The sequence below is a fragment of the Nannobrachium achirus genome, assembly GCF_963921795.1.
Source record: "Nannobrachium achirus genome assembly, chromosome: 19".
Lineage (NCBI taxonomy): Eukaryota > Metazoa > Chordata > Actinopteri > Myctophiformes > Myctophidae > Nannobrachium > Nannobrachium achirus.
Genome location: NC_137826.1, coordinates 29,670,124 through 29,683,730, shown reverse-complemented (window position 1 = coordinate 29,683,730; position 13,607 = coordinate 29,670,124). Strand labels below are relative to the sequence as shown.

Below are 13,607 nucleotides of genomic sequence, written 5' to 3'. Positions count from 1 at the left end.
ACCTAACCCTAACCTAACCTGAACTGTTTTCTTATTTTAACACCAAATCTAAATAGCATTAATATCTTTACCATGACAATAACCCTACTGCCTTTTCGTGATTTGTTGTGAAACAAGCACACGCACGAACACACTCATGCACACACAGACCCTTTCAGTTCTTCAAGTTTAGACTTTCTCCTTATTCTCATAACTTATCAACTTCAGTTATCATGAAGTGACATAACCTGCTGAGACTATGACATAATGTGCTCATTGAACATATAAGCGTATTTGGACAGTATATTGAAAGGATAACTTTGTTCTGTCAGTGCTGCAAAGCCAGGCACAGTTTTATATACATTTTACAAGTTAACTTTATACGTTTATTTGGATGGGACAGCGCATATTAATGAACATTAGAGTAAATACACCACATTTAGCAAGAATGCTCATTTCCATCTGTAGTCCCCATACAGAAAACAGCAACATTACAAAAGCACATATAAACATTACAAAAGGCCAAGAATAGCCTACTAAAAGATAACGTGCACGTGTGTGTGTGTGTGTGGGGGGGGGGGGGGGGACTATTTAGCCTGTACAAAGTGTATCCATCTCCTCTGCACACATGATGAGCATGTGCACGTCGGGGCGCACGCACACACACACACACACACACACACACACACACACACACACACACACACACACACACACACACACACACACACACAGATTACAAATGAAGTCTGTCACCGTCCCTCACATGAGAGGAGGAGTTTCATGGTGATGAGCAGATCTTTTTTATAAACATCACTCTGTCTGCTCTTCTGCTAGAGGGAAACACACTCACCATGAGACAAACGGCAGGTACGATATTACAATGATTACATTTTCAATTCAAAGGATTCAATGATTTATTCATTAATTTCTTTATTTTTACTGTGTCCTTCTAATCTTGTTTTCTGGTTTTGGTTCTACAAAGTAAAAAGTGTCAATTTAATTCTGAGATTGTATAAATGGAACCAAACAGACCCATGTGGTTCCATTTTGTGGATAAATAATACATATAATTTTGCATTAGTTTAGACTACTTTTCTGAACTTAAGCAAGCACTTTTTCCACTTCTGCTGTGAGGATATAGGGATGTGTTTATTAAAAAGTAGGTATTATTCTTTCTTTTAAAAGGAGTGATTTGAAATTAAATTAAATTAAATCCATGTAACTTTATCTCTTCACCTTCAATTCTTGAATTTGCATTAGGTAAGCTAATACTGTAGCTTTGACCTTTTTTAAATGGGTTATCATTTCTGAACTTACAAGGGAAATGTAATAGCTTTTGCATAAAAAGTATGATATATTATACGATGATTGATCACCAATCATTGCTTTACTGTCAGACCAGTCAGAAATGATCAGAGCTAGATGAGTGTGTGCACTGTGCACATGTTGTGCCTTAGTTCCCAAGCAGAGCAAACATGCTGTTAATGTGAATGGAGGGCCAGTTTAAAATGTCCGCCATGGCAGAAGGTTTATGGCAGTGAAAAGGGAAAAACAAACACTGGGCCATTAGCTCACAAGAACCACTTCCGGTTTGTGTTTGTGATGAGTCAACTTGTGATCTGAGAGAAATTGGTATTGGATTGGAGTAGTAGGTTCACATGTTTCAGAATATCAACCATAAATTCATATCATCATATCAACACTGAACATGACCAAGGTTTGTTATTCAACAGCTTCACCTATTTGTAGGTTATCAACACAGGTTAAACACAGGCACAATTATTCCAGCTTATACTGGACACCTATATGAGTGTAGTCTTACAAAAGTATTATTTTAGGCCATTCTATATAGTGCATACTGACAGTATACGTACCGGTACCTAGGTAACTTACTAATAGCAAAGAATTATTTTCATTTAATTGAACTAAACTATAAGATAAGGTTTGCCACACAGATAAAATGATTAGTCCCAGAAAACTATTTGATAACTAACAGGTTTCTGGGTTTCTATGACTACAAATTAGTACCCTGATAGCCCCAATAGTTCTGATCAGGTAAGTCATCCCATCTATCTCTCGAGGCATGTTTCCTTTAAATTCTCTGTTGAGTATTTATAACTGAGCTTCATAATAGAGAGGACAAAGGACAAATGTAATCATGCACTGGTCGTAACCCATCTTTATGATGCCTTGATAGATACATGTAATCTGCAGCTACAGAGTTAACTGAACACTCTGGATTTTACTTTGGATCATGTAAGGCGATATAGCTGTTGTCTCACAGCGTTAAAGACCTCATTTTAGTGGAGGAAACCAAGATGCATATGTCGTTGCTGTAGCTGTAAGTGTGAATTAATATTATTCCTATTGTGCTTTGACTGTAGTGATATTGTGTATTTGTTTGTTAGTGAATCTGGATTTTTTTCCCCCCCCACTGGCAAGATATTAATATTGTCTAAAATTTATTTTTAAGGTCTGGTGGAATTAATAGGATTGACAGAGTAAGTATTGCTTTTCATCTCAATATTCATCATCCATAATACATTTTTTCATTATTTCTTACACTACCATTCCTGATTTAACTATAATAACTGTGTAAGAGACCATACTGGGCAAAGAATACATTGTACATTGTTTGGAAAATGACCCAATTAAAAGTGTAACATTATGGGCCATTAAAGTTTTTAATATTGTATTTTTTCTCTGTTATGCCTGCTGACTTTTGTAACTGGTTGATATAGCTTTAAGACTTTGGGCCCAAGATAAGCTCCCTTGCGCACAGATAATGACTTGTATTGCACATATATGCTGTGTAATAACAAGATACTCAAATCTCATTTAACAATTTATGAATGTCGGACTTGAAGTTAAATGATTCCTTAATGTTTTAAATGTACTGTACCAACTTGATCATCTTGTAGGCCTATAACTGATAACTTGTCATATGTTTTTGTTTAAAGGAAATTCACATTCAATCCAAAGGAGGGAATAGACAACCCCATCATGGTCATCACAGAAGATGCAGGTGCTGTACACTCATTAACGAGTTTCCAAAGCTTTTCGTATTTCTGAGTAAGGAAACATTGCTCAGAGATTCTATGACAGGGGTCTTCAACGTTTTCAGGGCAGGGACCCCCAAACTGATGGGGAGATGGAGCAGGGACCCTCTAGTCTACCTCATAGGGTGGGGGTGGGGCTACAACATATATTCAGTGGTGTGTTCTAGATTTTCTTTGAGGGCATACTATAATCTACGATCTGTGGCCATTCATGCCATGCCAGTGCATAAGGCCAATCAGATATGCTACTTTGAAAGGTTCACAAGGGCAGACACTTTTTCAAAAAAGTGTCTCCACAGCATACAGTGTAGACCCCAGTATCAGGTAGAACACAGCACTGCATATATTGTATGTTTATGTATAAAATTGTGTTTCATGTGTATAAACATACCATGTTATTGTGCATTCAATACTATGCTATTAAAATAATAGATTAATATATTCATGCTTTTATTTTAAACATGCATGTACTGTAAGTGGCATACCACTGCCATTTATAAACATACTTTATTAACTGAGAACCAAATTGTCAATACTATCAATCTATCACATAATCTGTCAATTGCACAATAATCCTGGATAAAAGCTATTCAAAAGAGACAGAATCATGTTTTGTTTTTTTTATATTTAAAGACAAATCACATTTTTTTCTTTCGTTTTTAATAAAGAATATATATATTAAAAAAATCCCTCCAACAATTTCTGGGACCCCCCATCCCCACTGACCACCTAGGGGTCACAGACCCCCTGTTGAAGACCCCTGTTTAGAGATGGACCGATTGCAAAATTCTTGGCCGATACCGATCCTCCGGTTTTATGAAGGTCTGACCTGCCAAAAACGATTTTTCCGATACCGATTTCTTTAGCTAAGAACTAGAAAATAGGGTTGCTCAAATATACCCTTTTTTCAGGCCAAGTAGGCCTACAAGACATACTTCAATTTGAGTACCAATAAGCTAGAAGAACACTAATGCCAAATCAATCACAATAGTACAATATCCAAAAACACAGACAATATCCAGTCTAATATGACCGTCTGTTTTTTTTTTCTCCTTCTTTTTGGAGACGACATTGACACAGGATTATGGAATATATCCTTACATTGCAGTAATAAGCACCATCTGTATTCTGTAGGCTGCCATTAAGTAGACTGGCTGCTACTTGCTAATGTTTACTTTAGTCACAGGACCAGAGCATCATGCTGTGCAGTGCCATAGACACAATTGGCATAAAACCGGTTTTATGTCAGTGACCTGCCGATCACCGATTCGGCCGGTTTGATATAATACCTGCCGATTTTTGATATTGCCCGATACCGATGTCCATCCGTACCCCTGTTCTATGATATCACTCACCTGTCATCTTCCTGTTCACCAGATTGGACTCCCACCCCGCGTCTGTGTGTTCTCAAACGAGAGGAAGGAGAATCCTATGGTTTCCACCTACGTGTGGAAAGGGGCTGCGAAGGTCATGTGATCAGAAAGGTGTTGTCCCTGGGCGTGGCAGAGCGCAGTGGTCTTCGGGATGGAGATAGGCTGCTGGAGGTCAACGACTGTTTTATTGATGATGTTCCTCACCCTGAAGTGAGTCTGCTTTGTAACATTCAGGAGTGTCACACCAAATTCTGGGCCCATGAATGCTTTAACTATTGAAAAATAGCAGATATACAATCACAGCGCGGCACCGAGCTAGTGCCGCGCTGCAAGCTTGTAGATCTGCTATTTTTGGAAAATCTTGAAAACTTGCGCAAGTCTTTGAATAATTTCAAATCCTTCGAAGGTTTTTTGAAAAAACAATGTTTCTATGTCAGTGGTGCTCAACCTTTTTCATGTCAAGGACCCCCAAAATGATATGTATTTGGCCACGTACAACCATCTCAAAATATTTAGTTCCAGGGACCCTCCAGAAGCAAAATTTGAGTTACAAATATTCGCAGATCTACAAGCTCGCAGTGTGGCACTCGGTGCTGCGCTGTGAGCTTGTAAATCTGCTATTTTTCAATTGCTAAAGTATTAAATAATTCCAGGCCCCTCCACCGTGGGCCCTAGTAACTCAGTCCCCCCCCCCCCCCCCCCCTTGTGACGCCCCTGGTAACATTCATAACTAATCCGTGTTGGTGCAAACCGCCCTATATTAAGCTAAATGCATTTTGCCTATGTGTCACTCTGTTTATGCACAGGTGGCCAGGAAGATAAAGCTAAGTGGACAACAACTAGGTCTGTTAGTGTTGGACGGGGATGACTATGACCAGGCTGTAATCCAAGGTCTGGACCTCAGAGCATTGGCCAGAACACACAAGGGGGAAGGACGCAAAGCACCCAGGCTCTGTCACATCATCAGAGACCCACATGCAGGCTTGGGCATCAACTTCACACCAGTAGAAGGTAACGAATGTGATGGTCATTGTCATGGTAGTGAAAAGAATACAAAAATAGAAAAAAGGACTGCTCTACCATCTGTTTTTATTTTGAAGTGAACATAGTTTCCCCAAATCAGGGTTTCATCAAGTTGAACTGTTTGCGCAAAACGATGTTCACTTAAGGTTAAAATAAAAAAAGACGGGAGAGCAGTTTATCATGTGCGGACATTCCTATTATCTTCAATTGATTGTTTTTGGGTCCAGCACGCTATTTAAAGAACTGTGGGGATGTGCATACTGTATATCTTACCTTTTTTCATTGTCGTGGTAGTACCATCACGATGTCCATCATGGTATTTGAAAAAACATTGCAGATGTTTATAGAGTAGAATGCCTTGAAGTTAGAAGAATAACATTCATACAATTTACTGTACTACAGCTATTTACTGTTCCTGACTTTTAGGAGAGAAGGGTAGGTTTTCTGTAGGCCTGGTGACTGGAGGCCCAGCAGAGAAGGCGGGGGTGTGTAAAGGAGATCGTCTGGTGTGGATGGACGGAGCAACAGTGTCTGAACTCACTCACTCTGCACTAAGCAGGATGGTAGGAATATCCTCTTTTACACTGGACGCATCACATAGCTGGCCATGCACTCTTATTTCTGCTCACAGGAATCTGTGGAAACATTTCAATGGATTAATGACGAAAGTTTACTTGGTAACAGGTGAAGAAATTTGGCAATCATATTACCATCTTGGTGATTGACAGCGAGAGTGAGAGTAACTACATCCGGCACAAGATGCCTATTCTGCCTGCCATGGCGATCCCACATAACCTTCCTCACAGAGCCAGAAAGATCCATGTTGGCCTTGGGTCCGACTCTGAAGGCTACGGATTCCTCCTGAGGTTGGAGAAGACGCCGCCGGGCCGTGTCGGTGAGGAAAACTAATAAAAACATAGTGCTCAACTTAAAGGTTCAAAGCTTTTAGTTACAATCACATGCACCACATGCATTTATAAATGAACAGTGTTCATTTATAAATTTCAAGTGTACAAATGTAACCACATAGACTCACATGCAGTTGTACAATCTCAGAGTTAAATTAACTCTCAGAATTTTACAGTAAGGAAAACCTTTGCAAAAAGCGTATAATTTAATAGATAAATATCTGTCTCCTGCCCACCGTTTAGATGATAACTTCTTTGTTTGTGTACTGTATACTGTAGGTCATGTTATACGTGAGGTGGACAGTGGCAGTCCAGCAGCGAGGGCAGATATGCGGGAAGGTGACCTGCTGCTGGAGGTCAATGAAGAGTTAGTTGTGTCACTGACGCATGAGGAGGTTGTGGACAAATTGAGACACAGTGGACAACGGGTCACCCTTACCACCATCACACCCCAAGGCCTGGAGTTCTACACACGGGTACAGTTATGATCATTAACCACCTCGGACAAAGGCTTAGAGCAGGGGTCTTCAACATTTTCAGTCCAAGGACCCCTTAGTTGAGAGTGAGATGAAGCAGGGACCCAATGACCTGTTAATAGATTCCATATAGTTTCATCTTTTGACAGCACAATCATCAGTGTATTTTGGAATCATGTCAATTTGTTTTTCCGATATTTAACCACTTGAACCGTCAATACTTTAAAAAAATTTACCTTTCACTCTGTACTTAGTCTTCTCTTTTTCCCTATTCCCTATACACCCAATCTCTTTGCCAAAAATAGCCAAGGACTGACATAATAAATGTTTCCTTTTGACTTTCTGTTCTCCTCTACAGTTGGGTCTATCCCCTCTTCTCTTTTGTGAGGATAATGCTGTTGAAAGAGAACAGGAATGCAGGGTGCCAACATCTCTTGTAACAGAGCACACGCAGAAAGAAGAACCAGCTGACATCCCCAGCAGGCGAAGCTGCTTCCTTCAGAAAGGCCCCCTAGGCTTTGGCTTTAACTTGAGCTGTATCCAACCTACCCCTGGTACCTTTATCAGCCAGGTAAAAAAGACTATTGTATTATCTCTTTGTGATTGTACAGGATTTATTTGACAAGTTAGCAAAGAGTAGCAGTGAAACAGTATGTGTGTGTGTGTGTGTGTGTGTGTGTGTGTGTGTGTGTGTGTGTGTGTGTGTGTGTGTGTGTGTGTGTGTGTGTGTGTGTGTGTGTGAGAGAGAGAGAGAGAGAGAGAGAGAGAGAGAGAGAGAGAGAGAGAGAGGAAGATAGAGTGAGAGACAGACTGGAAAAGATGGAGTTAAACAAAGATAGATTTAGAGAAAGAGGGACAAAGAGACAGGGAGTTGGATAGGGGGAATGAGAGAGAGAGAGAGTTAAAGAGGGAAAGAGAAGATAGATACCATTAAAAATGTGGGAGGGAAAGAATTAGAGAAAGAGAGAGAGAGAGAGAGAGAGAGAGAGAGAGAGAGAGAGAGAGAGAGAGAGAGAGAGAGAGAGAGCAACAGCATGTGGTTTTAACAGTGATGTACTGTCCTCTGATGTTGCAGGTGGCTCTGGGGGGCTCAGGGCAGAGGGCGGGACTACTAGAGGGGGATGTGCTGATGGAGGTCAATGGACATAACGTGGAGGGGAAAGATCTGGAAGATGTGATTATGCTGGTGAGGGAAGGAGGGAATTTCCTCACCTTGTTGGTTATGGATAGAGATGGCTACACCAAGTTGAAAGAGAGTCAGATGCCCTCTTCTACAGAGTCTCTTGAAGCTGAGGTAAAGAAATTATGTCTGGATTAAATGCATAAGCTATGCTATTTATTTAAGTTTACACCTTTGATTTTCTTCCATTTTTCTTTTTATACTCCACAGGAGGACGAAGATGTTGAGATATCATGCTTGTAAATGGAAAATAACCAAACACTCATGATGGAACACCCAATACCCTATTGAGGAGACTTTGTATCATATGTCTTATATATCTGTCTTATGAATTGAATACACACTGGACCTCAATCTCAAAACTCATCATCTCAAACTGTTAATAAAGTGTCAATCAATCAATGAAACTTCTACTTAAGCTGTATGAGGAACATCTTAGATCGTATAAGACTGATAGAGAGCTATTACTACTGTAGCAACTGGTGCTTATATCTGCTGGGCTTTGGGAACCTCTCTGATGGATACAAAATGGAGCAATTAAAAACCCTAATTAATCCTAGCAGCATGTAGTATGAACCGCCTCAACAAGACAGTACATTACCGTGTTAGCCTTATCCACTGAGCAGTAATACTGACCTGATGAAGATCCTATTAGGTGATAAAAGTGATCTATAGCTGGAAGATGGTGTGCGGGTTCTACCTCTTTTAATATATAGATTTTTTTTTAAATATGTTTTTGCCTAGCACCTGCTGTGTGTGTAATTAGGTATGCTTAGTTTGGAGTCTTATCTAATTACCCATAATCGTTAGCCTGGCAAGCCAGCATTGATACGTGCTCAGTCACTCATTCCTTCCTCAGTATCAGGTCTGGACTTCGGCCTATAGGCATAGAGTATGAGAAAAAAGATTGTGTGTTACATTCATCATGTAAATTATATATAAAAATAACGTACAGTATGTTGCCTGCATTGTTGTTGGATATTTCTGCCTGGACCACATAATAAAAAATGTAATGCAACACAATGTCCTTTATTCTTATTTTGAAAATGTTGTTCTATTAATTAGAGTCAATACAGACATATTGTTTATTTTTTGTAGAACTGGAGGGAACATATTTTTAACAGAGATGCATAAGAAATGTGGGGCCACGTTTCTTACAGGCTCTCTTAAAATGTGACCCAGGGCCAGGGGTACATTCAGTATTACTTCATATCACAAGTGCTCTTGTCATGATGCACTCTCATTTAAATTGGCTGATTTATTTCCTTTCCCCATTTCAGATTTAAACCCCCATAGAAAGGCTAGGATATGGCTAGGATGGGGAGCACGACTATAAATCATATACTACTATATGAAAGTACACTGATTTTAAAATTCCTAATACACATATAAACCACTGGGGGTGCAGCAAAAAGCTATCCATGAATTCCATGTCTGGCTATCATGTATTAATAGCTGGTTACAGATCTACAAGCTCACAACACGAAGCGACCCATTGTGAGCTTGTAGATCTGCAATTTCACTACTTCTTAAACATTTGTTTTCTAATTTATGGAATGTCTTAATTACCTGAATTTGTTTTTTTTAATTCATGAAAGAAATTGCTTTCTTGGGAATGTTTTGAAAATGTTTTGACAATATGTAGGAAACAAAAAATCAAGGGACCCATAAAAATGTGTTCCGACCCTTATTATATATTACCTCTTTGGTCCATAGAGTTATAAGGTCCCGACTCGACCATAGGGTCCCGACCCAGTGCTTGGGAACCAGTCAACAAGCGTGACATCTCTAGGATTTTCATTGGCTGCTGCTGCTGCTCTTGCAAAAAGTGCCATATCTGTGGGTTGGATTACAGGCAGGTACGTGGCCAGCTATATTAAATTCGTGGGTCCTTTAGCTGGAGGTGACATTCATTTGACAGATCCAGGTAGCAGGAACAGACACATTCAAAGCTTTTATCATGGCACAAGCGGTGCAGAAGATGGTGGCAAAAGTACCCACACTGATCGGCGGTAAGTTGATAAAGTTTATTTTGATGTCTGCATAGCCTAAACGAATACAGCCAGCAGGCACGCCGGCAGTTGCTTGCTGCTAAGCTAATGCTAATCTACTACTCTGGTTACATCTCTTGATCGATGTCCACCCTTGACTCTCAGACACAGGGATAATAACATAACACTGCTAACTTACACTTAGCAGTGTGCTGTATATATTTGGCAGCGAAATGAAAACATGCGTTAACTTATAACTGTTGTATATAAAGTTGTAACGTTTGTTGGAACTATTTCTCGTTTTGCTGTAGCTGTGTATTCGTTAGCAGCTAGCCAGCAACAACGCGCTACATCGCAGCATTAACGACCCGCCTAACGAGATCAGATAAACGTGTAGCCTAGCTGTGTTGCTAGCGGACACTGTCGTCATATTAACCAACGTATTATGACCGTTCTGTTGTGTCTTCTTTAGCCGCTGTCACCTACTCCAGACCCCGGCTAGCGACCTTCTGGCATTACGCTCGTGTTGAGCTTGTTCCTCCTACTCCCGGTGAGATCCCCAAAGCTATTGAGAGTGCACAGGGTCTCGTCAAGAGCTTCCAGGCAGGGAAAGTTGGACAAACGACAGTGAAGGTGAGGAGGAGGAAATATGTTCCACGTTATAGGCTATGTTGCCCGAGTTGTACAGATTTTTGGTTTGAACAATATGAAGCTTACGTCTTGTTGGCTTTAGTGTGATTTGTTGCACTAGTAACTATTCAGTGAAAAGAGCTATGCTGCAGCTGCAGTTTGCCTCAAGATACAGGCTAGATGCTAGAAGACTAAAGTTCAAAATTCCAAGATATTACCGTTAACAACAGGAAGATATAGTGGACACTAAGTGTGGGTACCTCAATGTAAAATGTTCCCCCAAATGTTAAAAAATAAAATGTTAAGTATGCATGATTAGAACATGCTCAAACATTCGATAATTAATGTCTCATCTTTCTACAATAACGTGTACATCCAATCATTTAGGGCATAAACTTAAAGCTATACTGTGTAAGATGCTCAACTAGTGGTCAGTAGCCCTATAGCAAACCGCGGTCGCGTTCGCGTCTTTCGCCCGTTTTTCGTACCTTCACACCCCCGCGTCTGCCTCCACAACGCCGAGAGCTATCTTTAGAGGGGTCCCTGGTTCCTGTGCGTTCAGGCATTCCGGAGAAACGGACTACTTCACCCTGCCTGGTAGGCGAGATTACCTTTTGAGTAAAGAGACACACGGGCGACTACAAATATGGCGACCCCACTTCAAGATGCGCTGTGATTGGCCGGTAGTGTACCATGTGTGCATGATCGGCGATGTGATTGGGCAACGTATACACAACGTATACAGATGATGCAGATTACGTCATTTTGGCGCGAAATCCGGTCCACGGCCAGGATCATAGAAAACATATAAAGAGAAGGCTTCAGAAGCTGAAAATAACAGAGTGGGTGTTCTAAAACTTTAGCGATTTAACAGTTAGGACAATTTTAAGATTTGTTTTATAAAAAAAGTTACATGGTACAACTTTAAGTTGTAGTCTGATAATGATGTATCATGCATAATTTATTCAATTTCAAATCAAATTTACTTTTTTTTTTCTCGTTTTCTTTTTTACATTTTGGACAAAGTAGCCAATTTTACATCGAGGTGCACACTCCTCCTTAGTGCCCAGTCCTCTTGTATCCTCAGGACCAGGGATGTGGGAAGTCTTTGAGGTAGAATTATGATGGTGTCACAGTAATCGTTCTGACGTTCCTGTCTGGGTTAACTGGTAGGGATCATGGGGATATATTCTCATAAAAGGTATCCACCTGTTTCCGCAACAATTTACTGTAGCATTATTTGCGGGACACTTCCGGTTAACAGCAGACATACAAGCTCACGTCGCGTCACAGATGCAACCGTTGTGAGCTTGTAGATCACTCGGCTGCGGCGCCGGAAGCTGCCTGCACATTCTGTGCAATGCACGATGGGATGTTGGAAAGTTGTGGATAAGGTAAAATAAGTAATTTAAAAAGAAACACGTTTTCTTAACAATTTCTTTATACTTAAATTTAATGTTACAGGAAAATATAGCAACTGGAAATTAAGTTCAAGGACGCTTTTAAATGATGTCCATGTTAACTATTGTCGTCTCTCAACCTCTGCATGCAAGCACATGTGCTGTGTGCTTCAAGTAACTTAGCAAACAGAATGAGGCATTGATGAATTAAAATCATGGAAATAGTTAGCAAAAAGCAGGCCATCTCAGTAAAATGTTTGTTCTGCTTTGACTTTGACATTTATGTTTCAAAGGTGGTGTACCAATACCAGATTAATGAATAGCCATCTCCACTAAACCACATGAACTCTAGCTTCCCAATTCTGGATATTTCATATGTTAACATCTAGGGAAAATTTGGCAAACATAACCAACCTACACACTCGCAACACATCACAACATGTCGCTTTGTGAGCTTGTAGATCGGCTATTTTCTGCAAAAAACCTTTTGGTGTGTAGAGGGAATAAATGAGGCAACCACCAAGTATAGGCCCCCTGAGGGACCCTGGCCAATTAAGCATATAGGGTTTAAGTGGTTGAAATATTGATTTGAAGTGCCAAGTGTACTCCATACTGTTTGCCAGCTGTTAGCAGAAATGATTGTTAAAAGTCCCACATGGATGCGTTTTGCTTTAGGTCTCTGATAAGGCATGTGTATATAGCTCTTTGTGTGTTTGAAGAGGAGTCTTATTAAAGGAGTAGTTCACGTCCGGAATCAATGGGGGTGTGTGAACGCAAAAAATACAAAAAGATATGATTGAACTCAAGTCTCCATGGCATGAGTAAATAATCAGTGGAAAAAAGGCATTTTGGGCATGAACTACTCCTTTAAGGCTGTCTATCCATATGTACATTACTCTTATGTGCAGTGCAGCATTATCTGTATTATGTCACAGTTAACCACAGATATTAACCACCAATATTGTTTAAACGTCTTACTGTACATTTTTTGTAAATTAAAACACAAGTGTGGTCTGGCCAAGCTGAGCTGTGCCATCATGCAAGTCAAGTGATCAAAAATCATACTGTCAAATTTGTTTTTGTTGGCATGGCAGCTAGTTAGAAATAACTAATGCATACGTTCTACTCCATTTGTGTGTGTGTATATGCTGTGGCCTTTCAGATCGGGTATTTTCACAGTTTACAAAGTACACGGAAATAGGCATCAGAATGAAAGCTACGGCTGTTATTGAAAGCTCCTGCTGTTATTTAAACCTTGCTCCATGTTTCTTCTTTCTCTCACAGGATGCATTAAGGAATGGACTGGTGGCCACTGAAGTGTTGATGTGGTTCTATATTGGCGAGTGCATCGGCAAAGGAGGTCTTATTGGCTACAATGTCTGAGTTTTGGACTGTTGTAAAACTTTCTTATGTTCTGAGCATTGTATGCTCGACTTCACACGTGTATCATGGGAACCAATAAACGTCTATTGTTAAAGAACTACACTGACTTAAGTGCTTACTTGACCTGTTGTTTGGTTATGCTTTGGTTGGTTTGAGCCATTTTACATAATTATGATCATGCTCAATCTGCAGCATAAATCTT

General features: G+C 40.1%; 2 protein-coding genes across 2 annotated transcripts; both read left to right on the top strand.

Annotated features, from left to right (window-relative positions):
* Positions 1–721: 721 nt before the first annotated feature.
* On the top strand, positions 722–9,287 carry nherf4b (NHERF family PDZ scaffold protein 4b; the record flags this gene model as incomplete). Its single annotated transcript, XM_080749370.1, has 10 exons — positions 722–765; positions 2,943–3,007; positions 4,419–4,624; positions 5,221–5,425; positions 5,864–6,000; positions 6,122–6,332; positions 6,625–6,821; positions 7,180–7,392; positions 7,897–8,115; positions 9,282–9,287. The coding sequence occupies 10 exons, from the start codon at positions 722–724 to the stop codon at positions 9,285–9,287; spliced, it is 1,503 nt and encodes a 500-aa protein (XP_080605496.1).
* A 586-nt stretch (positions 9,288–9,873) lies between these two features.
* Positions 9,874–13,505, top strand: atp5l (ATP synthase, H+ transporting, mitochondrial F0 complex, subunit g). The gene is made up of 3 exons (XM_080748776.1): positions 9,874–10,013; positions 10,465–10,625; positions 13,307–13,505. The coding sequence occupies exons 1-3, from the start codon at positions 9,962–9,964 to the stop codon at positions 13,403–13,405; spliced, it is 312 nt and encodes a 103-aa protein (XP_080604902.1). The 5' UTR covers positions 9,874–9,961; the 3' UTR covers positions 13,406–13,505.
* The last annotated feature ends 102 nt before the right edge of the window (positions 13,506–13,607 follow it).

Coding starts and splice junctions, on each gene's coding strand:
- atp5l (XM_080748776.1), top strand. CDS start 9,962: ATGGCACAAGCGGTGCAGAAGATGGTGGCAAAAGTACCCACACTGATC. Junction 10,014..10,464: donor AGTACCCACACTGATCGGCG/GTAAGTTGATAA, acceptor TGTCTTCTTTAG/CCGCTGTCACCTACTCCAGA. Junction 10,626..13,306: donor TTGGACAAACGACAGTGAAG/GTGAGGAGGAGG, acceptor TTTCTCTCACAG/GATGCATTAAGGAATGGACT.